The sequence below is a fragment of the Hirundo rustica genome, chromosome 1, assembly GCF_015227805.2.
Source record: "Hirundo rustica isolate bHirRus1 chromosome 1, bHirRus1.pri.v3, whole genome shotgun sequence".
Lineage (NCBI taxonomy): Eukaryota > Metazoa > Chordata > Aves > Passeriformes > Hirundinidae > Hirundo > Hirundo rustica.
Window position 1 is genome coordinate 26,924,272 of NC_053450.1, and position 26,830 is coordinate 26,951,101.

The following is a 26,830-nucleotide window of genomic DNA, read 5'->3' on the forward strand; positions in this document are numbered from 1 at the left end:
CCTCTCCGCCTTCAACTGGAGGCACAAAAGGCAATGATCACAGGTTGAGATAAGAATAATTTACTGGAAACAACAATGAGACAAGAAAATGAACACTAACAACAATGTTGCTAGTGACAGAGGGTACAAGAGGAGAAATTATTCACATGGAAAATCTCCCCAGTAAAAAACAATACTAGACAGCTCCCTCTGCTAGATTTTCTCACAGGATGGAACACCTTTCTTCCCTGGAGGAGACAGCCCCTTTATCCCACTCCCAGCAATGACCTGAGGTGGTCATGGAGTCCTAGCCATGCCCCTCCAAGCTACTGCAAAAATTAACCCTATCCTGGACAGAAGCAGTATTTACAGAAAGTTTGATTACTGAAAAATCCATTTTCAAAATCTGTATGTGAATTGATGCCAGTACTGTTATTAAAAAAAAAAAAAAAAAAAAATAGTGTACTGAAAAATAGTGATTGGATTACTTTCATTTGTTTTCCATTCAGCATAACACGTTCTTTGAGTTTAATGATCGTTTGGAAGCTATTATGGAAAAAGCATACATCTACAGGTATGTGCTGATAAAACTCAAATAGCACGCAGAGCTTGGCACAGAATGCATTTCTAATGATTTTGTGAGCTGTCAGTTAAGCATTGGGTGGAATGTAATACATCTTTAACTGTTCAATTTAAAAGATTTTTTAAAATATCTGTCTTTATGGTAATCATTAAAATAATAAATATAAGGCTGCACTTACTTATGAAATCCAGCTCAGTTCAGCTGGCCTGGTTCCAGCAAAATGTTCACCAAACTGAGACTTCTGACAAAATTGAATTGATCAGAAGTTTCAGAAAGTTTCTTTACTGAAAGAGCTAAAGAACTCTTTCTTTATGTTGCTAATAGCAGTTCCAAATCCTCAGCAGCTGTTTATTTGTACTTAATAGGAGTTATGAGCCTGAGCCTGTGTCAACATTTTTCTTCAAACATGCTCTCCCCATGAACCTGGCATGTAGAGAAACTTGATCCTTCATTGCACTGACTACAGTTGGAATGAGGATCAATTCAACACAGTTGTCAAATAGTGATTGTAACCATAGTCTGCCCAACTCTGTTCTCACCTTCTGCATTGACAGAAAGAATTTTGGAACCAACTCAAGTAGTCCATGGACGCAGCTGTGGCAAGTTTTATAGGCCCCTCAGTTGTCAGTGATGCTACTAAGATCCAACGAACCCATCTGCTTTGTCATCATTATTGTCAATGTCATCAGGCCTAGTTTATCTTGTGTAATACCTACACCAACAGATCCTTTTCCCTGTCCCAGTGTTGGGGCATGTATTGTTCCTGTCCGCTGGTGCTGCAGAAATCTGTTGGTTGCCATCTTACTCTGTTTCTGAGATTATTGCACTTAAACAGTACACTTGATGTTAATACATTCAAATGAGATATTTTCTGAGATTTAAAAACAAGATAAATTTCAAAAGGAGGTTCAACTACCATCTCTTTCATTTTTTTTCATGTACCTGTGAAATAAAACAAAACTTAAAATTTTGAGAGTTCTACTAAAATATTTTTGAGTTGCTGACCTTCACGAAACTTATTCTTATATTGCACTCTCTTTTCACTTATAGAAGACTCCTTTGCAATTTGATTTGAATTTTTTTATTTTGGTTTGGGTTTTGATTTTTTTATTTTTTTTTAATTCTTATGGTTCAAGAGAGGATTGAGTTCCCACAAGATAAAGAAATTTCTTGTCAGTTTCTGAATCTTTGCCTTCTCCAGTTTCTAATTTCATTTTTAAAAATGGGGCTTTATCTGCTTATGGTGTTTAACTTTTTCTAATATTGATAAGCTTTAAAATTAATAGTTTTAAACATAATTATTTTCCATATTATGTCCTTTGCTTTTTGGGGTCATAATTCATTGATTTTTCTGTATCTCCTATAATACTTGCAGACAGTATTGGGAGATACTGTATAAATAATATAGATAGTATAAAATAATATAGACAATTCTGAATCAAGTAATTAATCTGTATGTAACAATTCTATTGTGTGTATATGGATTTCAAAGAAACGGGAACAAATTTAAAACTCATTTTCACCCAAATAAAGTTTTTCAAGTGACAGAGTTTCACACTATTATCAAAATAGGAATGGGAAATGAATGTTCAAAGGATAAGCTGTGAAGGGCTTGTGTATATCTTCAAGCTAGACCAGCTTTGAAGGATGTGATGTTTATTTACATGTCAAAAAACAGGAAAGGCACTCATTTAGAAAGGCTAAGACACACAGAGCAAGATCTCGCTGGTCCTGTAAAATGTATGAGGTAGCAGAAAAGACAGAGCCAGCTACTCTGCCCTCTCAGAGAGTATTTCAGCATAATATTGATTAAGAACCACAACTGTGTGTTGCTGCTTGTTTCAATGGCCCACTCAGATTTCCAATATCAAATCACTTGCAGAATGTAAGCTGCAGAATCTAAATATTACAAAGAGAATCTATTTTCTAATCCATACTTCTGAAAACATTGACTCCTGCTTTTGTTCATTGACAAGTGGAGAACAGAGGTAGTTATACAGAAGAGTACAAGCAGGAGCTAAAAATTCTTAAAAACCCCAGTCTTTTTGGGCAAACTACTGAATTTTATTTTAATATGACAATCTTGCTTTGGTCTGAGATTGGTATAGTCTCATTTTAATATGACAATCTTGCTTTGGTCTGAGATTGATATAGTCACACTTTGAGCAACAAGGCGCCAGTTAACTAGGTAATATCAAAATAACTTCTACACAGCAAGTGGATGTACCTGGGGGGATTCTCTTCTCAAACTAATTTGCTTGAGTTTGTAGGAATAAAGCTAGCACAAGTTATTTACATCTTCTCTTTGTGATATATTCAATATATGTCTGGAGAAATATAACATAGCAAAAATTTCCGGAATCTTCACTCAGACCTCAGGAGTCTGCTTTAATGGATTCAAATTTGAACAGAAAACCTGGCATGAACAATATTGCGACATTACTAGATCACAACAGATCTCTGCTGTTCTCTACCGCTTGCAATCCTACACAGTGCTGTCCTGGAAGCACACCAGCTTTTAAATAGAGAAACAGCATTAAGTTGTGAGCATCATAAAGAAGAAGAGCATACTTAGGTAGATTATATAATGGCATGGAGAGGCAAAGGAGGGCATACAAAGGCACCTGAAGAAGCAGCAAAGGCGTGCCCAATGAAGCAACCACGAAGATATGTAGCTCCTGGTAGCTTTGTTTATAAACCTAACTTAGTTAAATCTTATTAAATTCTCATAAAACCACTTACTCAGTTATTCTGCACTGTATACTGCATTGAATTCTAGCTCTAGCAGATAAACTCATTAACCGCCAGCCTGCATTTAGGCAAGTCCTGCAGTTTTCCTGCTTATTTATCCCCTGCTTGTATGAATATTTCAATAGAGATCTAAATCCAGGAAACCTTTCTTTTGATCCCCATGCACATAACAGAGGATATACAATGAGATCATTATTGTATTAAACAGAAAGCTGCTTGGTGCTTAAGTAGTTCATCATTGGTATTCTTCAAAGAACTGGCCATAAACATAAGAACTGGGATTAGGAATGATATAACTCCTGCTGTAGCCACTCAATCATGTTATTAAGAGGATCTACTGCAGGCTTTATAATACAGGTCTTGTAAAGCAGTTCATTTCTGACCTCAGACATTTCTTGGCTTTGGTTCACAAGTTTAGAGCCTATCCTGGATAGAGTTTGGGAAACACATTATTTTTTACCCTGTACCCTCATTAATACAGCTTCAAATTTCTGGAAATATTCATAGCCATTTAAAGACGTGGACTATAAACTCCTCAAGGAATTATATTTTAAAAATTACCCCATGTCAAATATTCTGGGGAAGATATTTATTTGACCTTGGACAGATGTGAGAGATGGGTAACTGCCAGCTATTTTTTCATAGAATCAATACAGGTGGGGAACTACTTAGCGTATGCTTAACATTAACATTGTTAATCCAAAAATATAATGGGTTCTATACTAAAAAAATAAAAAAAATAAGTTGTTTTACAGGAATCTGTTGACTTTTATAGGGTCATTCGAACAACTGGATACTTGCTGTTTATCTTGCACATTAATGCATGCCTGTACTACTGGGCTTCAGACTATGAAGGAATTGGCAGCACTAGATGGGTGTACGATGGCAAAGGAAACATGTAAGTCCTTTTCTTTTGCAAGGGGTTTTTGATTTTGTTCATTCCTGCCCCCCCATCCTTCTCCCATGCCACTGTTTGCACGGTATGCCCTTACTATTTAAAGTGCTTGGATAGCAAACTTTTAGCATCATGACTGCTGATAAGCAGCTTTCAATACTAACACGTATTTGGAGGGCAGGTGCAGTGAATAATCAGTTAGTTCACCACTTTCAGCTTTTATAGCTTTATGAGTCAGTGTTAAGTGCTAACTTAATTAAACATTTAGAAAGCAACAAGGGTCATAAATTAAACTTACTGATTGCATATGTGCATGGGAACGGTTAGAAGGATTGTATAGCAATCCCTCAAAAGCAGCACAGGGTTAGTTTGGGAATTTTTTTCTGCCACACAGCATTATGTCATTAAAGTGCAACATTTTAGTCCCTCTACACCATGGTGATTGGTCTGAAAAATTCTACAAGGTCTCTCTGATCTTTTGAGAAGGTCATGCTTAAACATGTGGCAGAGTGTCTTCAGGGGAAACAACTGGATTTTGGCACAATTTTCCACAAACTCCTTGTGACAGCACTGGTTGGGTGCCAAATAAAGACCATTTATTAAGATGATGGAGGGAAAGTAAGAGAAAAAATCAAAGTCATAATATATTCTGTGTGTATTTTGTAAAGATATTCTGGCAGGTTCAGTTGTATGAACATTCATTTCTGTCAAAGGCTATAATATAGTTAAAGCCACAGGAGCTTAATTTGTTCTTTGATTACATTCCATGCAAAACCACATATAGTGACCCACTGCTGTCATAAATTGCCTTCTAAACAACTTTTCACCTCTCTCTTGGATGGAGATATGCTCCTCTTGTTTGTAGTTTTATCAGACTTCACAAGTTTGCTGTCAAGTCACTACTTGAGAGCAAAACACACTTTGTGTAAACCAGCACTGATTTTTTACAAGTAGGGTTATAAAAAAAAAAAAAAACAAAACCAAAAAAAACCACAAACAAACAAACAAAACAAAAAACAAAACAAAACAAAACAAAACAAACAAAAAAAAACCAAAAAAAACACTGCTTGAGTACTACAGTCAGATGTGTGCAAGCAGGGCCATGGAGCTTAGTGGAACCGCTTCTGTGAAGTTATAGATGGGTGTGTATTTGCAGGATTGAGGTTTCCAGAAATCTGACAAGAAAAATGAAGAAGCAATTTTCATTATAGTTGTTTTTTGTTAATGTGATTCTTGGGAATACCCATCATACCCAAAATATAAGGTACATAAGAATAAGAAACCCGAAAACTCTGAAAGTAGAGAGTTTACTTAGTCTTCAAGTTTTTTAATGCTTCTTCAGAACAGTCTAGAGAATGGGCAAGAAAAAATTACCTGTTTTTCACAGAGAAAAATATTTTACTTTTTTCTCAGGAAACAATGTGTAGAAATTATTTACTGGCTTTGCCACAGACAATGAAGTTGTGCCCTCACAGCAACTTGGTTTTTTAATATTTTGTGGTACCTTTTTCATGAGGAGACAAAAAAAATATTCTCAAATGAAATCACACTGCAGTCACATGGAATTTACAGCAGATTTGTTTTATAAACAGTGAAAATAAATATAAATAAAAAATAAAAAATGATAATTCAAGTTCTGTATTAAACTGAGATTCTTAAATAAAATGCATGTTCGAATATCCAAACAGCCAAATAGAAGGAAAACATTGATCTGCTGGAATGAGTCCAGAGGAGGCCACTAAGCTAATCACAGGACTGGAGCACCTCTCCTTTGAAGACAAGTTGGGAAAGTTGGGACTGACTAGAGAATGGAAGGCACTGGAGAGAACTTATATCACCTTCCAGTACTTACAGGGAAGCCTACAAGAAGGCAGCACAGGGAATTTTTTCAAAGACATGCAGAGATAGAACAAGGGGGAGTGGCTTTAAACTGAAAAAGGACTCATTTAAATTAGATATTAGGAATAAATTTCTTACTATAAGGGTGGCAACACACTGGAACAGGTTGCCCATAGAGGCTGTGGATTCCCAGTCTATGAAGGTGTTCAAGGCCAGGCTGGATGGGGCTCTGAGCAATCTGGTGCAGTGGAAGGTGTCCCTGCCCATGGTAGGCGGGTTGGAACTGAATAATCTTTAAGGTCCCTTCCAACCCAAACCATTCAATGGTTCTATGATATATCCATCTAAACCTCATTAAGCATTAATTCACTTCATCTTGACAATGGTTTGGTGAGTGTAAATCTTTATTCTTTTGCCTGCATCTAACTCATACTGGAATATATAGTGCCATGAACATGACACCCCAAAGAGTATTCTACAATGAGGTACATTTCATAAAGTATAGCTTTGTATCCCACCAACAGCAAATGCTGACTTTGTGGAATAGTCACTGACTTAGAGAATTAGAATGATATAAAATCTAATCATCAAATCTTTGAGGATTTTTTTCACACAGAGAGACATCATGTGAACAATAGTTATAACTGGAGATGTAAGTGAATTTAAACTTATCAGACAAGATACTTCTAGGTATATTCATTTATTAGGAAAGCAAATATAAGAAGAATTTGTCAGGAAAAGTGACCAGTACTGCAGCATATATTATGGCACAGCAGTGAAATTATAATTTGCTTTTAGAGAGCATTCAGTGTTGACAATATTTGAAGCAGAATATGCCAGTAGTCTCACAAAGAATGGGAACATATTCAGAAAGAAGATTAAGGAAACATATCTACGTAGGTAATTTTTAAAAAGTGATGGTAAGCACTTTGACAAGTAAACCAAAATTCTAACTGTCTCAGATTACACTGACCCACAGAAAATGATCTGGCACTGATTTAGCGGCATTAATGCTTTATGTAGAATCCCTGCTGTGTCCATAAAATATCACTAGTTATGGCCAAAACCAGTTCTTAAATATGTCAACACTCCTAGGATTTTTTTTTTTTCTTTTCCAGGCTAAAAAGAATTAACAGACAGCAGTTTCCATTATTAGTTTGATTACAAACACGTTCCCGAACAGGTACACTAGGTGGTGAACTAAATCTGTAACATCTATACACAATATTCAAACCACAAGCAAAACCATCAAAGTAGCTCTTCCAAGATTTTCTGAAAGCTCTATTCTTTTCTGGTTCTTGTCCAGAGTCCAAAGCATTAGTGTCAGTGCAAGATTGGAGCTCTTTTGCACAGCAGCCTTCAGTAAAAGCCTAAACTTTGACTTGAGCTGTAAAATACAGTCAACTTTACCTCCCTGCAACACACCCAAATTATCCACACAAGGTGTTTCCAGCATTAAAAGAGCATTCGTGAGCTTGAGTAAGGCAAGATCTCGCTCTCTCCTAATGCAGAAACACAGCATCACTAATGCAACACCAGTGTAGAGTCTACGCAAGGACAGTAGCAGATATTTAAAAGGTCTCTTGAGTGGACAATTCCAAATATGTGCACTTATTTACAATACATTTAACTAACTAAGAAAAAGATCAATCTCCCTAATTCCTGAGGCAAATGGACAAATCTTTTTTCAGGGATTCAATGTAATGTCATTGTTCTGAATTGTTCCAAGGAAGTATCTCTCTTTCATCAGCGTTCACAGAGAAACTAAAACTAGGCAGCTGAAATTCTCATGCAAACCCTCCAGGTCAGCAGTAAATTTAGGCAAAACAAATAAATTCACTTTGCTCATAGTATACTTCTGCTGTTTGCAAGCCATCCACAAGCAGTGTGGAAAATTCTTTGGAAAATTTAAGACATCTCTTTGTATCCTAATTACGTTTCTCTGTAGTTTGCTGCATTTCTGTTCTGGGCACAGACTTAGTGGATATCTGCAAATGCCAGAAAATGATCACTGTACATGTCTAGAACAAATCCACTCCTTTGGTATACATTGCCGAATGCACAGTGAGACTGGCAAATCTTGAAATGTGTCTTGTGGGTATCAGCTGTGCATTGTTCTTGCAATGGGTCTGATATGTCACAATCACAGTGCTTGCTATGCAAAGACAGCTTTGTGCCTCCAGACAAGCTGTGAATGCACTGCCCAACTCATATGTCAGACTTTCAGACCTGCTACCCACAGCCATATTTTTTAGGTAAAAGCCTTATAGTTTGCTCCACTGTGTCTGAGATCATCAGACCCACAGGCACCTGATGAACATGCCATTCTAGAAGAGGTACAAAGAAGGAAGCCATTCATTCATAAAGGCTGCTGCTTCACTCTGCTTAAACCGACCCTGGCTGTAATCTGAGGGGAGTCAAACATGATAGTCCTGAAACAACGCTTCCCTGGGCTGAAATGAATATGTGAATACCACCTTAAAAGATGAGAGACACATGCACAAAGACTTGATTTACCTGCACTAACTAAAACCATGAAGAAAGTTTAGTGTATTCTGAAATGGACTTTTCTGAAAAAAGATATTTCTATTGACATAATAGAACAAGGTATCTTACTTGCAGTGTTCCTGTATGTTTTCATACCTAGGGGTTTTTTTAAGGAAAAATCTAGTAGTTAGATTGCCTGAAGGATAAACATACTCTCTATGATGTGCAGAGGCAAAAATCCCTCTCTTGTCTCATGACTGTTGTTTACTTCAACAGAAATTTTATAGTAGGCTGGTAAGCTGTATAGTGAACAGTGATAGTTTCCAGACACATGCTGGTAGGAAGCAGAGCTGCTAATACTGTTGAAATAGGAGTTGTTTTTTCTGGCTTTCCTTAAACAAAATTTACAATCTCATTTCCCCCCTACTTAGGGAAGAAAAAAGCTGCTCTGTATTTCAACTGAGTGACTTCCATTTCAGATTAAAATAAAAACAAAAATGCATAAATAGAGAAAAACTGTTCCAAAGAGCTAGAGACTATCACATGCCTTGCCAATAGAAAGTTTCTTTTGAAGTAAAATCACAGAAGAATACAGTATATTAATTAAATCTTAAGAAAGGGTAGGAAGATTTTTAAAAATCCCTCACATTTTGTAGATACAACACTGCAAAGAAGAACGTGACACCTAAACTCCTCTGAGGAGCTGCTTTCATTCTTTGTAGATATTCCTAGAATAAAGATTATATTGTCTATCATGGGGGAGTTTGGTATGCAGAGCCACTGAGGGTGAGGGAGTTGCTTAATTACTTTTGTTTCCTAAAGTAACTATCACAGAAATGATGTTAATTTCTTTACTTTTATATTACCCAATTATATATGTTTCAAGCACCACAGCATTCTCAGTTGTGGCAAATCAATATGATATTAATACACTTTACATAATTCCCTTCAGCTAAGCTAGAAGCGTAATTTTATGCTTAAATCTGTAATTCTTCCAAAACAGACCTGAGTCTTTATTTTATTATTTGTTAATGCTACAGAAGTCTAAGAAAAGGCTTCCACTGATGCATACTTTTCTGGAAACTTGCGTATGTGTTTTTTTTTATCCCAAGTAAATATATTATTGTGGCAAACATCAGCAGTTCATTTCACATCCTAACAAGGAAAAATTATAAGATGGAAAAGATGCAATGAATTTTTTTATTTAAGGACTCTGCATGGCCAGTTCTGACAGTTAACATCTAAAACTAGAAAACTATGGTAAAAGTGATCATTGTTACTGCATTTTATTAATCTGCAACCAAGAAAAAAGGGACTTTGTAATGAAAAGCAGATATTGATTGCTTGGTAAAACCTTACATTTTGGATGAAAAACTTGAAAACGCTTTCAAGTGATTTAAGAAAAAAACAAACCTCATTGGAATTGCTTGTTATTGTGAGTTTATTTTCTCATATTTGCACAAAACCAACCCTGCAGTTGTATTATTACATGAACTACTTATTATAGTGGAGTTTATATCTTAAAAAGAGAGTCTGAAATACACCTAAGGTCTGTGACCAGACCAGGTGGCCTCAGGTTCAGAGCAGGCATGAGAAGATGCACACAAGACTTTCTATTTCAAAACAAACTTATGTCCAAAATTATTTTTTCTGGGTCTTAGTGTTTGGGGGAGGTTCTTTATTATTATTATTATTATTATTATTATTATTATTATTATTATTATTATTTAAAATGCAATAAAATTCGACACACATAAGGAATCATCATTGCTTCAAAAGCAGTAGTCAGGGCTGAAGTAATAGAAAATCTCACTTTATAAGTATGGGAAATCAAGTTCCGCTCATAATCATCAGCAAAGATGTAGTCTGATTGTACAGAAACTTGAGGAGTCGCATTCTAATTAATAGCAGGCTTTTAAAAATTTACCTAAACCAATTACTTGTTTGCTCAGAAAGAAGGGAATTATAGCATTCTCACAGCAATGATTTGAGCTATTTATTCCCCACCACAATTCTGCATTACATGTTCTAGAATGAAATTTAAACTAGAATTTTAGAGATGCCAAGACACCTTTTTAAAGCATTCTCTCCAGGTTCTTCACTGCTTTCATAAACTTGTGTAATCATACTAGTGGAAATATATGACTTGAAGGCAAAAGGCTCTGTAGTGAAAAAGGCAAGAAAGAGTTTGTTAAGGTGACAGAAGGACTTGTGGAGACCGGCAGCTAGGAGATGCTAGTAGAGGAGTCAGCCTTTCAGCGCTGGATCAGTGAAGTGGGAAGCGGGATTAACACACAGTTTGTGGAAACACGTCACATAACCTAGGAGGTAGAGGCAATAAAGGGTGCTCAGATGCAGTGTGGGTGGAAGACCGGCGCAGTAACAGGAGTAAAAATAAACAAAAGAAGAACAATATTGCATTTGTCATTCCCACCATTAGGCTTTGCACTGGTGTCATCAAATGAAAGCCATGAAGGGGATCTTCAAGTATTTGAGGGTCTATTATGCTGCCACACAGAGACTCTGGAAAGTCTGTAAGACTTTTCCACTGCTTTTGACCATCTTCACTTATAGCATCCTAACACTGTAATGTCCATCCTGACAATTTTCTTACTATCTATCAATCTAAAGATGACAATTAAAGTCATCTTTAATGCTACCTGGAGTTACTGCAAAACAGTAAATTAGAGCTGCATTTCCCATACATTCTTATTTTGCTGTCAGTGAGAACATTCAGTTCAACTTGACCTCTGTATCATTTATAAATTCATAACCCTTTATAAAATGCTGAAAGCCTTTTGGACTGAAAAAGCATCACTGAAAGGCCCAACTCAAGTAGGCATATGCTTAACTTCAAACATAAGTAGCTACAGGCTAACAAAAATGCTGTTTGCATCCACAGGTACCTGAGGTGTTACTACTGGGCCGTTCGTAGTTTAATCACCATCGGTGGCCTTCCGGAACCACAAACGCTGTTTGAGATCGTTTTTCAACTGCTGAATTATTTCATGGGTGTCTTTGTCTTCTCCAGCTTAATTGGTCAGGTACATTAAAAAATCAATAACAAGTTATATTCAAATTACTGTAATGTAGTGCTAATATATTCAGTTTAATGGAGTTTAGTTCTGGGAAAAAGTTTAGTTACACTCCTCTATTTTAATGTCAAATATAGTAATATCACTGATAAATACACATTTAATCAATTCCCTGTTTTGCAGCTCTCATGCACACAAGCTGATTAAAAGCCAAGACTCTGCAGGACACAGATGACCCTTGAAACTATATATAATTCCTTTTTTTTCCCTTACTCACAGCTAAAAAGGCAACTCCTTGACATTCACTTTATACTGTTAAATCTGAAATAAAAATTGTAATTTTTGAGTAAGTCATGCTCAGTACTACTATCAATAGGATTTTGTTAATGGAAATCCCATGACTTTTGTCAAACTAGAACTCTGATCTCTTCCACAAATTACAATGTACTTGTAATTCTGAAAATTAACTGGTTTCTATTTCTCTCGGTTCCCATTTGGCAGGAGAAGAAAAAAAAAAAAATCACAGCAAATCAGTCATATTTCCAAATGAATGTAATTGAAATATTCCTGGTCTGTAACTATTAAACTCAGGCTTTAGATTGTAGGTTTTAAAACACATTTCCTACAGAAAAACAAATGCTGAGGTTCCTGAGTGCAGTTGTGCCTTACCAATTTCTGTAGAAACCATTCCAGACTATGTGATTTGTCCATGCCTGTTATAAAATTATTACGAAAGAATTAAATAAGTAAACAACATTAAAACTGAAATTTAATTCTTTTGAATACAGCATTTGAAAAATTCAATCAAGCAGTTAGAGATTGCATATGTCCCTTGTTCTCTGAAACTACAAGAAGGGGTAACTGTCATTAAAGACAATTTACCCTTATAGGATTTAAGATTCCTCCATAAACTAGAATTACCAAAAATAAAACAAGGCATACATACAAAATATTTCTTCTATAAGAAATATTTTCAAATATTGAAAACTATTGAATTCAAGTATATAGAATTAAACTTCAGAGTTTGCATATTTATAATTTTTCCCTGAATTGTTGTAACTATCAATGAAAGCTTCATTTCCCCAAAAAAGATTCTGCAGATTACTTTTTGTAACCAGAGTAGTTATTTGCAAGTTCAAATTTTAAACCTTAACACACAAACTGCTTAATTTCAGTTTGTTTATTTTAATTCCAGTTTATAAAGCATCCTTAAAATTATTTAGTTACTCCTGCTCTAGCACACTTGCCTAAAAATTGTTATTCCCATTGCAATCAATTGCATCTCTGTAATAAAGAGCAAAGTTCAGCCCACAGCACATTAATCCTTGGCAGCTGCCACATGAAGCCATTTCACTAAAATCACATCTGAACATTTATTCTTTTGAAAAATGAATATCTATGAACATTAACTCATCCACTTTCTAAAAGCTGAATCACATTTGAGTTGAAATGTTAAATGATGTTCCTGCTCTAAAAACTTTAAGGTCACCTTTCAGCTCTCAGAGCTTAGGACTGATCTCTTAACTATTTAAACAGTGGCACAATCTTAGTTCTAATGGTGTCAGATAATGTTATTATAGAAATTCAGCCCACTTTGCTTTGCTTCTGACTTGCATTGCCTGACAAATTCAGAGTAGCTTTACTACGGATTTTTAAGAAAATTATTATCTATAATTTTCATCCATGTCCAGAAATACAAGACAGAATAAGCTAAAACCCAGCAACAATTTCTCTAAAATCATGTTACAATTTCCAAGACAATCAGATTGAATCTCTAATGTTTCTGACAAAGTGGATGAAGCATGTATTCAAAACATGCAGATGAATTTATTATTAGACAAAGATTTTGCAAAAGGCATTATATTATTTTTATATATTGCTGACAATATATTAAAAATCAAGACTATTTTTTTCTGAAATGTGTAGTAACAACAATTGATGTTTGCAGATGAGAGATGTAATTGGAGCAGCAACAGCAGGGCAGAACTACTTTCGTTCCTGTGTGGACAACACTGTCTCCTATATGAACACTTATTCTATTCCAAAACTGGTGCAAAATCGTGTTCGAACTTGGTATGAATACACATGGGACTCTCAAGGAATGCTGGGTGAGGATTTCCAATTCCAGTTACTTAGCATGTCTGAGTGAAAGTGGTTGTACAGATACAGGGTAAATTTCACATTTCTCCTTTCCTGAATTGCATGGGAAATAGGAAGTGGGAAGTGAGAGGAGGCTGCTCAACTTACTTGGGAAAACAAAGAAACTACAGAACAATATGATTCTTTCTACTCCACAAATTCTATTCATTAATACAGTGTTTTGGTAATAATCTAGACAAGATTTATTAAGCATTTTAGTAAAAGCATATTAGCTGCTTCCTAACTTGAACTCATAAGTGTTAGAAGAATTCCATAAAGTTGTTTTTGCTCATTTTTGTGGACATTCCTTAATTTGTCTTTTTTTTTTTTTTTTTCAGATGAGTCAGAATTACTGGAGCAAATGCCAACGAAAATGCAATTAGCCGTTGCAATTGATGTGAACTTTGCCATTGTCAACAAAGTGGACTTATTCAAAGCAAGTAGTTTTACAGGAGAATACAGAAATACGTGGTATTCCATACAGAAACGTTGTCTTGTGCATCTTGCAACATTTAAATATGTTTGTTAGTATGCAAGGCAAAATAAGTAAAAGAAATGTCTCAGTGAATGGAGACATCGGAACAAACCCAATTGCCTGCATTTGGATTTCTTTTGTGTCAAGGCAGTGATCTTTAAAGAAAGGAAATGAGACTAAAACAAAGTCCTGTTATGACAACATCCTATAGCTGATGGTATGGTGAGACTGTGAGTTCAGAATATAACTAATTTGAAGAGTAAGACATAGAATAATCTAATTTTTGACACAGTCTACCTTGTTGTAGCCACCCAGGTCTGCCCATGATCACCCATGCTGTGTTCTGCCAATGTAACGTTGGTGTAGAGAAAGCTGCATCACAGTTTTTGTGCTAAGGAGCTTTCTCTTTACTTACCATGGTAGTTTTCCAGAGCTATAATTTAAATGTGTACTTAAAATTGGATATCTGGGTCAAAAGCAATGAGACCCTGAAGTAGTACACACAGAAAGTTTTTAGAAGTACACACAGAAAATTTTCTTGTTAGGATATTTCCAAGAAATCACATGCTATAACTTTACAAAACTTACATGGCTGTACATTTCTCCCTACATGTGCTGAAGACATGGAATTCATGGATTCATGGGCATTTGACAGGATCTGTTGTTTTCCCCTGGATCAGTTTAAAAAATATCCCACTAAATCCCCGTAAAAGACACGCAAAGCTCTGAACATAACACCTACAGACCTTCCTCAGAAAATCCAGATGTACAGAAACTCACTTTATAAAAAAAATTAAAATATGTTCAACCCATAGAGAACTTCATAGGTATTTGAAATAACAACTCTTTCAGTCCTTTCTCAGCTCTAACAGCTAATCTTCATGATGCTTTGAGTTTGCATTCACTTATGGAATCCCCAGGTCATTCCTGTATTGCTGGCTTTTGAGGCAGTAATAGTCACTTTTAATACTGAATTAGCTGAGTGATTACCTCTATTTTAACAGGGCTGTGATACCCAGATGATATATGACATGCTGCTAAGGTTGAAATCCATTGTATATTTACCTGGTGACTTTGTCTGCAAAAAGGTGAGCATTCTCATCCTATTCAAATAAGAATTATATTATGTATTTTTGAAAAAGAGTTCAGATATCGGTCAACAATGTCCTTTAAATAAAATTAATCCTGACTGAATTAGAAAGCATAAAATTAATTAAGTTACTCTGTGTAATAAAAACAAATACACTCTCAAATTTCAATCTAGAACAAGACAGCATGGATTTTATTACTTACATTACCAACCATGAAATTATAATAATATGGGAAAGTATTTAATGTAAATATAGCTTATCTAATGATACATCATGAAATATTAATATTTAAAATGGATCAAACAATGTTTCTATACTTCTATGCATACAAACCCAGCCTACAGATCTCACTTTATGATGCTTTGTCTGTGCTTCTTTTGTGGACTCAGACACCCTTACGTAGAATTATCTAAGAATATAGAAAATTATACTGCATCCCATAAAGCTCCTTCCAGCAAGATCTGCTCTACCTTCACTCACAGCTCTGAGCCATCTCCAGGTTTCCAGCTGAACGCTGTCACACTGTCTCTTAGCAAAGATATCTCTCTTGTCCCAGCATTTTGGCTTAAACCTGGCCAGAAAGGTAGTTCACAGGTAAATATCTCAGCTTCTGACCAGTGAGCTCAAGTCTCTATCCAGATGGCATGTAAACACAGGGCAAAGTCAGATGCAATTAAAGCTTTGAGGATGAATAATAATCCATACTACTATTGCTCTGGCAAGTGACCCACAGGTCCCACCACCTACACAAGTGAACATCAGAACCCCTTAACTTGTCTTTAGCAGTTCTGGTCCAACATGTTCACTAAGGTCCTGCTCCCTCCAAGAGTCAAGCATACAATCCTCCTCCAGAATGCTGGACTCCACTGGGTAGAAGTTAGACATTTGTGAATACACTGAAGGATCAAGCGTGTCCCTTCAAAGACCAATCCCAGAACTGCAGTTGGCTAAGAAGGGTGGAAAAGTAGTTTGGTGTGTTTGCTTATACAATGAACTGCATGAAAGGATCTTAGACTACAGCTGGGACTCTGACACAACAGAGAGAATAAAGGACAGCAACAGATTCAATGTCTTGATACTGCAGTCCAATGCAAACGGTTCTTAACAAAGACAGGTTATGAGAAATTGAAGTATCAACTTCAGTTGATACTATCATCTTATTACAGCTTGATTCAGAGGTAAAAGGCCTCTCACTCGTATAAGTCTACTCTGTAACCAACAACCATAGCAGTCTTATTAATGCTGCAACATGCAGTAGGGAATGTTGGAACATCCCCTTGTGGATGCATGTTGGTCTCACTCTCCTTCCCCAAGGAGATGCTGCATGCAAGCTTGGAGGACCAAGTGAAGAGATAGGAAGAGCCAGTCCCTACATTTTCAGTCCTGGCTGTATTGCTGCTGCTTTTCCACTTCTAAACGAAATTGCTGCTTTGCCTTATAATAATGGAACACCCTCTGCTCATGAGAGAGTAGAAAAGATGTTTAAAGAAGAACCTGTTGTATTATTCGAAGAACAAAAATCACTGCTAAAACATTGGTTCTTTATGTGTTTGTATGCCCAGGGAGAGATTGGCCGAGAGATGTACATCATCAAACAGGGTGAAGTTCAAGTCCTTGGAGGCCCTGATGGTACCAAAGTCCTGGTTACACTAAGAGCAGGAGCTGTATTTGGGGAGATCAGGTACGTCCATCACTACTTTTAATACTATTTTTTTGGAACTTGTTAAATTTCTCTGTGGTAAGTGTGACAGCTGTCACGGGGAGGCTAGAATGTGGGTAGAATCAACAAAGAGGACACTGAGCAAGGACATGCATGTAAGTGAAGGAAAATCTAAGTGAAGCAGAAAGTGAAGCAGAAAGTGAAGCAGAAGCGAAGCAGGGTAAGATCTGAGACCAGTGTTTTGATCAATACACACAGGAATATAGAGACAAAGTTCTTCTTTAGCATTTTAAAGATCTAACACATCTCCCTGTTATTCTGTCTGCAATAAAGGAGGATCAAATGCATTTCACTGTCTGTATAGTAAGACTAGGTTCCCTTAAACAGCAGATGGCAAAGATGAAAATTAATTTCCAACAAAAGAGATATAAAAATCTAAAATAGCAACTAAAAATAGTTCATTTAAGAGCTGATTAAATCACTGAAGATCAGACAACCCAGCCTGAAAAAGTATTTCTTTAAAAGCATACAAGACAAGAAAAGTGTGGATAAACTTTTTTTTTTTTTTTTTTTTGGTCTGAATTTATCTGGATGAGAATTTTTTTCTGGTGGCTACAATCAATTTCTGTATTCTGTGTGTACTTTCTATGCAAAATCCATTAACTCTTACATGCCACGTTCCCCAGTTAGCCAATCAAGTGCTAGTTTTTAGACACTGCATCCACCTGCTGAGGTTGGCCTAAGGAAAAGTAATAAAATAAATGTGCTGCTGCATGTGATAAACTGGATCCTTGGCATCTTCCAGCTGCCTTCCTGTTATTGTTAATGCTCTTGCTGGTAGCTTTAATCAGCCTTTTGAAAAGCAATAATCAGCTCTGTGCCAGGTTTATATTTGTCCTCTAGTTGTGTCTCCCTTTGTAGTAGGGGAAACATTCCTGTTTATCCAGTGATGTGCATACAGAACTTGCTTAGACTTCAAGTGGAAATCATCTCATATCTCATAGTTACCAAACTTGTTCATTAAGTGGGAAAGTGAAATTATATCAGCACTTTGAGAAGGTTATTGGGAAGGTATTTCTCTGGGTGACAATGTAATTAACTGAGCTTCCAAACAAAGCTTCCAAACAAAAGGCTGTATTGGCAGTTATGCAGAAAGGCAGAGAATGAACTCATCAATTAGGGCTGAATAATGAAAAGACAGAAGAAAAAGCTAACACACACATGGTTTTCAATTATTTATTAGTCTGGTATTTGATGTGAGAACTTTGTATTTAAACTGAGAAATGACAACTGTTGGTTTCAAAACAAGGAGGAGATTTTTACACTTTTGATTTAACACAGGTGAATGCTTGTTTCCATGTGAGAACCACGCAACGACCTTTAAAGATACATTTCCCAGTACGTGTTACTCTTTACATAATTGCCAATATGGCCAGCAAAACCCTCAGCAATGCTATAACACTACACTTCTAGTCTTGTTTTATTCATGACTGACCTACTACAGCAGCAAACCCGTTCAGACATGTGTAATTTGCATACAAAATGTCAGGCACTGGATAAACTCGAGAAAAACCACAGTAACTCACAGACATGATGCACTAAGTGTATCAGTAGAGATATGTTTTTCATAGTGGCAAAGTACTAGAAAATAATGAGTTTGTATTGTGCCTTTCTATATAAATTTTGTCAAGGTATTCTGAACAGAGAATACCACAGGCAAATGGAAAAAATGTTCTTTAAGGGATTACGTCCTACTTTTTTTAGGACATCTAAGTTTTACTCTCACCTCATAATGGTTATAACCTGATATCAGGCTGATTTCCTTCTGATTTCCAATTCAAGATTTGTTTGGAGAACTATGTCAGCTTCCTTCTGAGTGGTTTAGGTATGTGATTTATAAGATGCTTGCTATTTAATCTCACTCTCTTCAAAATGCGTGTCAATTATGTTTAAAAGTCTCCAGAAGCAAAGGAATTGAAGAAAATAAAGTGTTTATTGCCAAAAAATTCCCTGAGTTATACTAGAAAAACAGTGCAAGAGTAACAATCAAACATATCCCTTGCCATTTTTATCCTTGAAAACTATTACAGAAAGGGATTAAGTAATAGGAGTTCCAATTAACATTTTAGCCTCATTGCAACTTTTCTGTATAGATATAGATAGCAGTTTGGGGAAATAAAATAATTTCAGAATCAGAAGTAAACAGATTGTTGCCTTAATGAGGGCCCATCAATTCAGAAGAGAAATTCACTTATAACAACATTTCACTAGCCCAGAGAAAGTTACACTTGAAGCCAGATGTCCTCATTCATCCATTTGCTGGTATTTCACTAGAGCTATTTCCTATCAGAAAATGTTAATTCTGGAAAAACTAAAACAATTCTCCATTTTATGTAAATTTTTGACAGGAAGATCTCTAAATGTATGATATCAGCTTCAGCTTTCAGCTGTTTCATAATGTTAAGCTTTATTAAAAAAACCACAAAATCCAAATTACAGGGACTATTTTAGTTTTGTGAAAGATGACACTTTCCAGTACTTTGATCCAGGATTTCCCTCAAAGTAGTAGCTGCTGCTTTTTGATGGGCTCTGCCCTTTGGAGTTCAATACCCTTCTCAGAAGCAAGATCCAGACCTATTTCCCTTTCCTGACTTACCACTTCTCCTCATATGCACATAGGTGGTCAGCTAAGGCACCACAACCCCTGCATGTTCAGCTGATAACACAAGCCATTCCCCAATTTCCATTAACAGCAGCTTCCTACAGAGATCAGCTATAAAAACAATAGATAAGCTGAGTCATCATTTTGAAAATGGTATAGCTTGACATTTAATTTGCTAGCATAAGAATTCTAAGGTTATCAACTTCTACTAATATTACAGCATTTTAGGCTCACAACTGGAGTAAAAATTATTAGGTAAAATGTAGCATTGTGTCGCTAGACTTCATCATGTCAAGGGAGGTTGCAGCTGCTGACACTGGCAGGGGAAAGAACGAAATGGGTCTTCCTTTATTTAAGGAAGCTTGAAGAAGCTTGAAGCTTGAGAATACACTTATTTTCCCCCGGAACTGGGGAGGAGGGTGAAGACCAGGCAAAGGCAGGGTTCGTGGGGCTTTTATAAGGCAGAGTAGGGGTGAAGTTTAGGGTTTGGGTCAAGGGAGGAGTTAACACAGAGTGGGGTAACATCAAGTTCCTTCCTCCTTAGAACAGAAACACTCCACAGTAAAAAAACCTAATTTTGTGATTAATATAGATATTGCATTACCAAAAACCACTGCAAGGCAAATATATCTGTTTTAAAATATTTGGGCATATAACTCTTCACACACTAACCAAACCAGACTGAATGCTGAAGTACATAACATTGGCTTTAGTAAAAGATGATTCTGTTTGAGCAAAGACTGCCTTACTTGTAAAATTCAATGCACATCATCACCATAATGAAAAATCTGATCTCTTTAGTCCTTGTCTATCGTGATAAAATGAGCTTTATCATTTTATGATAAATGAGCTTTATAATTTCCTTTCTGTTAGGAAAGCCTGAAAATGATTGTTCAATGACTTTTTTGAGAAGTGATTCATCAGACCTCAAAAGGTGTTTGCAGTTCTCTTTAGCAGCCTTTCCTACTGTGCAAAGAGTTTTATTCTCTCTGAGGAATTGTACAGAATTATTTAAAAATAAGACGATAAACTGCATTTTCAGCTTCAGATCATGTATTGATTACTCTCTTGAGTTGCAGAAAAACACTCTACGGGCATGTAAAACTAGCCTTGCACACACAGTTGCAGAGGTTTCCTACTATCCTTTATAAATTAAATATATTATCTATATGATTCAATAATTAGAAATATGTTTTATAAATATCTTTAATGTTAAATATTTTATATCCTTGATTATTACTTCAGATGGGCATAAGTTCCTGTTTATTGGGGTCCAGAATATATTTTATTAACAACTTTTAAATTTAGATAATACAAAATGTTCTCTAAAAATATTAATTCACTGGGAAATCTTTAAAGAACAAATTTTGGGGTAGATCTTGAATACAGTGCTAGAGCAATTTTAGTACTAAGAGCAAAATGCAAATTCTCTTACTTATGAGCAGAGCTGAGAAGTGAAGTCTATTCAATTGTTTCGTGCAAGATGAACTATTTATTTTTATTTGTACATGTAATTTTTTCTTAGATATCCTCCCTCTGGCCAACTGCTGCTAGCTAAACTGGTCTAATGCCTTAGGTTCAAAACAAAATAGCCTTCTTTTCCTGGCAGACACATTTGTAACTGTCAGCCTGAATGACCTTCCTAAACCGTATCACTCAACTTGCCAACATTTAAACATGAGATGTGGTACGTGAGAAAATAAAAAACTAGAGCCCCACAGAAGTTATTCCCTCAGGAAAAAAAAATCTTGGGGGAGAATCATTCATTCACTGTAAATAATGCTGATCTACTACTGATGCAAATAATTTTCAGCAATAAAACAGAAAATGCCAAGTTCTCATGAGAACTAAAATAAGTCCAATCTGAGCTGTGGGTATCTCTTAGAAGAAATGTCTCTATGTAGCAAAATTTTCACAGTCCTTAGCATCCACATAAGCCTGACCAAACGTGAAAATTTGCCTTTCTGAGATGGAATTTCTAATTCCATCTGCACAGGGCTTTTAGAGAACAGCCAGCTCCGTAAGTGAGCCGTACAATAACTTCAATGGACAACCACCAGCAAAGAGATTTCTCACTAGGGCCAGTAATGCTGTGACTGATGGTGTTTATTTTCATTCCAGCCTACTAGCTGCAGGTGGAGGAAATCGAAGGACTGCCAACGTGGTAGCTCATGGTTTTGCCAACCTTTTCATTCTGGACAAGAAAACACTCAATGAAATCTTGGTGCACTATCCTGACTCAGAGAAACTACTCATGAAGAAAGCAAAGTATGTCCTAATAAAAGTTTTTAAATCATATCATTCAGCTGCAGGATGGACAGTTGTGACTTCTAGGTGATTTGCATTCCTTTCTGGGAAAAGTAACAGTTGTAAACACATTTGATGTTAGAGGCCAGATTCGCCTGGGAGTTTCTACTTGAAAGCATAGTCTTGGAAGGATTCCCAAAGGTTGTAGAAATAAGGATACATATCAGGACTTCTTATATCATCAAGAAAGAAACTACAGGACAGCTATCAGGTTAAGGAATAGGTTTTCAAAGATGCAACAAAACACTTGCAATTAATTCTACAAAAATAAGCTTCAAGGCATCCACAGACCTATATACATTTTCAAAACCTCAAGCAGCAGTTAGGAATGGATTTAAAGTAAGGGCTGACAAGATGGAACTACACAGATTAGATACCTGTGCATTTTGTTCAAAAGCATTCTGAAACAAGATTTCAAACCAAGATTGCTCTTCACCTTCCTTTGGTTGTAGCTTTCTAGGATGACCATTTTCACATCTTTGAAAGGGCAAAGAATTGTCAGATTTTGCCATAAAATTATGACAAGTAAGTACCTTGTTAACTTGTAAAAGGTCCAAATATTTAAAATAGTTTTTGAAATAGTTTGTCATTATTAGTATACTTCAGTACCCCTATTAGTCTCAACTGATGCCTTGAATTGCTATCAAAGTTTGGAAGGTTGGTCCCAGACTTGAAATTCCCCCAGAGAAACTAAACATAGCAGAGGAGAGACATTTTGTTTTTTGGAAGTGCTAGCAAATGGCTGCATTCATCATGTTGTAACAGCCCTGGTAGTCAAACAACAGTGTCTTGAGAATCATGATGCCCGTGAGAAACAAGGAAACCAGACACAGAATGGGCAAAGTGCTCAATTTTCAAAGCCAGCATTAACAGGTAGAAAAGGGGAACAAATGCATGGAATGCATTTATCCCCAGCATCAATCATTCCTGACTTTTCTCCAGTTTCTATCTAAACAGTAATATGACCTTGTTATTCCCGTCTCTCTGTCCCATGCTCTCTCTTCTGCTTTCTTGCCCACTCTAGGCATATTCTGCCCATCCATTAAATTCTGCTTCCTCCAGACAGCCTTTCTCTACCGTGGAACCTAATCATCCACCATTTGTATCTGTACTCCCATTTGAGCTCAAAGACCTCTCTAGATATCAGACTAAAAACAGGATATCCTGTTTAATCTGAAAGAAATGCAGTACCTGCTCTGTGCAGGAGGTCATGTATTTTGCTTACCAGTCTAGGCATCCACAAATTCTGCCAAAATTAGGCAGCAAGAGGAAATTTGTGCACGGTTTTCACAAATATTGCGGTTATGTTCAGTTTTGGAATGAAGTTACCAGTTGCTCTGCCCTGGAAGGTTTATATTAGAGTTCTTTGTGGTCATCTGACACCTTTCAAGGGCTCTTTGAAGGATTTATTCAAGCAAGAAATTTGTTCTATTATCACCTGCCCAATAACCCCAGTATGTTTTTTGCATAACAAAGCCATGCAAGCTGCTAAAGTACACTTTTAAAAAATTTATTGCAAAGAAAAAAAAAAAAAAAAAAAGTAAACCCTTCACTTCTGAAATTCCCAAAGTACAAGATGCTGAAGAAAATTATAGTATTATTGGATTTGCTGTACTTCAGACTGCGAATATAGTCCTCACTCGTAAAGAGCCTTAAGTCAAGACTTTTGCAAGGATAGAAAAGTGCCCTTGAAAACTGTACCGTAACCTATCAAAAACTGAAAGCATGGGAACCTTTTGCTTTTCACTGGTCCCATCTATCTCAGATCTTTCATCTAACCTTTACCCTTGTTATTCATTCTCTTGCAATTATGGCTGCAAATCAGTACAGCTATGGAACTAGTAGTCTGCCACAAGATTGGCAGCAGTGTTTATATGGTCAGGGTGTCTTCTACTGAAGAGGACCAAAAAAAGTGCCACTGTCTAACCTGATCTATGAGAGATGTGCCATGCTGGAAGTTAGCTAATTTCCTCCACAAGTGCCAACTGAAGTCCTGGTGGAGCACTAAATGCTCTCTGAATTTGCATCCACAAGACCAGATAAGAGACTGCCACCTCAGATATGGAGCACCCATCCTCCTCCACACTTCTTTTCTTAAAATACTCTTTCATCTGTTTTGTGACACTAATTTGAGCCAGCCCTTGTTTATACTCCAGGATATAGGTAAGCAACTCCAAATTTGAACAGTTGCCTCCATCTCTACCAGAGTCTAAGGCAAAACCTTTATGGTTTCCAATTTTGCTCTTGGCACTTGACCTGGGAACCAAAAAAGAGCCACCAGATTTTCATGCATAAATGTGGTACTTCATCTTTGCAGGAACTTCGCTCAGTTTCACAGCCCTGCTGTGTGTTCTTTCTCCAGGGTGCTGCTGAAGCAGAAGGGGAAACCTGCTCCGGGACCACCAATGCCACAAGCACGGGGCTTGGCCGATCTCTTTGGGAAGAAAAAGGAAACTCCAAAATTGTTTAAAGCAATGCTTGGAGGAAAAGGAAAAGGAAAAGAAGGCTTTTCTAAGCTGCTGCAGCTGAGGAAACAAGAAGAAACTCAGGTAAAGCCACAGAAAACATTGTAGAATCTACTGAGAGGGCTTGGGCAGACAGAGCAGATGAAAATTTAGCCTTGCTGCAATTAACAGCAAAAAATTTCAGTAGCTGAGATATAACCACTTTTCCTAATCTCTGTAAACAGTACTTCTAAAATTTGGCTCAATCTTTCTGAACCTGGACTTCATGCAGACCAGAGAAAACAAAAGCAAGGGAAAAAAGCAAGCAAACAAAAAAACCTCTAAAAGAAAGTAAGGATAAATGGATTTTACAAAGGCCTTAAGGGCATCTGATCTTCTAATTTTATGTAAACAACAGTAAATACAGAAATACCCAAACACAGTAATCTGATCCAGCTGACTCAGGCATATGGCAAACTTTCCAATGCAGTGTCAGATCTCTGGTTGTTAAAAATTATGAAGAAAAAATATAAAGTATAGCCCACACAGCTAAAACTGATTAAATCTCTAATATCTTGCACTGATGAGAAAACTGTTGTTTTAACTGATGAAAAATAATTCCCATATTATACTTTGTTCAGAGAAATGTTAATATTAATAAGAACCTGCTCCCTTCCACATATTTACCCAAAGGTGGCAGAATTCTTTTCTTTCTTGAAATAGCTGTAGTTATATTTAAGTTAAATAAAGAACTTCGCATTTTGCTCACACAAATGCTTAAAACGATACGACTGAAGCAGAAATACTGCTCATTTTAGTGAGTATTTGTGAACTTAGTAGCAAATAAGCCTGGCCAAGGGATTGGGGAAGTATTTCAAGATTTATGTAACAGTCTTTCTTTCTCCACTAGCATAAGTACATAAAGGAAGGCAAGACCTAAGGAAGGGTTCTGTGCCCCAAAACGGGTCTGTTTCATCCCTCTATACTAGTAATAAGCAGAAATTATGAATATCCACAAGTGTTTCCTAGGTTTTATGCGGATTTTGATTCTGATTCTGAAATTGTATATTTCATTTAGAAACCAATTTTTAGCATCTGAATAGAAATTTACATGTGCTGTATGCCATTAATGCAGTTGTCATGCCATGCATTTCCATGGCATGTACAGAATAGAACTACTTCCTGAATTTCTTCTGCAGCATTGGAAAACATTAAACGTTTTGTTTCTAGGAAACTCAAGCTGAAACAGAGACCAAGCCTAAAGAAGAGGAGAAGAAACCTGCGGAGCCTGCAGCCCCCTCGGCACCCCCTGCTCCAAAGGAAAAGCCAAAGGCAGATGATAAGCCTGCAGTTATGCAGAGGACAACCAGCAAGGAGTCTCTGATCATTAGTATGACACCGTCCCCCAGAGCAGGAGAAGGAGAGATCCTTAAAGTTGAAATTAAAGAGAAAGAAAAGAAATAGATGGTGCTTTGGGGTGTGGCCCCATCTATTTGTCTTGCTGCATTCAGGGGGCTGGCAGGACTCGGCTTTTTGGTATAGAATATAAAAGCAGAGACTACGCATGAGAAAAATCTACTCCAGCTCTTCGTCTACTTGCCCTCCTCTCCTGGCACAACTGCACAAATTATTTACATTCTTAACCTTGACGCTGAAGAGAGAACTTTTGGTGTATTAGAAATTACGGCTCAGATTGTATTTCACAACGACTTGTTTCTTGTTTTATCCATGCTCTCCCTTTTCTCTTACTCTGCCTTGCTTCTACTTCTCCTTTTCCCTCTCTTCTTTATCCTTGCTTTATTACTGTTATTCCTGATGCTCAGTTTGCTTCTAACTTTGGTAAGTATTCTCTTCTGTTTTCTCCTCTGCCTTCCCATAGTTATCCTTTTCCTTGCTACTGCCCTACTGTTGCTAAGGTTCCTTATGTTTCTCTCTGTCCTTCTCTCTCCTCCCCTTATACTTCTAATTGGTGACCTGGGCTTGTGACCAGCGTGGCTCAGAGCAGACAGCAGGTGCTATGTGTTGTGATGTTTTACCTCAGGACAGAGGGCAACATAACAAAAACATTGTCAAAAAATAAATCCCAAAATCCACAAGAGGGAAGCATATTACAGAATTATTGCCAGCCCGCTGAAAGCATAAACATCTGCTCCAGCTGTCTTTGACTCTGGCAAATTAACATAGGAAAGACTTAGACAGTTCACCCTGTAGGTAGAGGTGACCTACAACTTTGGGCTGCTGATTTACTTGCTTGATCTCGGTAAGGAGTTGTGCATGCTCTCTGAAAAGTAAGCACTTGATATAGTTGTCTGAAGAATCTTGGTACCTAAACAAGCTACTTAAAAAATAAAGGCTATTTTATAAAAAGCAGGATTTACACTTTCTGGCTCCACATTGCAAAGTTGCAACCAATAATCCAGTTGCTCATCTACATTGTAGACTTTGACTAACGGTGCAAAGAGAAACCTGTGTCTTCCATGTCT

The 26,830-nt window shown here is 36.7% G+C and overlaps 1 protein-coding gene across 1 annotated transcript in view; it reads left to right on the forward strand.

Annotated features, from left to right (window-relative positions):
* The window catches only part of CNGB3 (cyclic nucleotide gated channel subunit beta 3), a 60,881-nt gene extending 35,070 nt beyond the window's left edge, over positions 1-25,811 (forward strand). Inside the window, exons 10-19 of the mRNA XM_040083728.1 lie at positions 489-553; positions 4,089-4,211; positions 11,437-11,578; positions 13,518-13,677; positions 14,047-14,144; positions 15,188-15,271; positions 16,837-16,955; positions 21,718-21,864; positions 24,266-24,452; positions 25,578-25,811. Coding sequence (XP_039939662.1) covers positions 489-553; positions 4,089-4,211; positions 11,437-11,578; positions 13,518-13,677; positions 14,047-14,144; positions 15,188-15,271; positions 16,837-16,955; positions 21,718-21,864; positions 24,266-24,452; positions 25,578-25,811 — 1,359 coding nt within the window. The remainder of the gene's footprint in view (positions 1-488; positions 554-4,088; positions 4,212-11,436; positions 11,579-13,517; positions 13,678-14,046; positions 14,145-15,187; positions 15,272-16,836; positions 16,956-21,717; positions 21,865-24,265; positions 24,453-25,577) is intronic.
* The last annotated feature ends 1,019 nt before the right edge of the window (positions 25,812-26,830 follow it).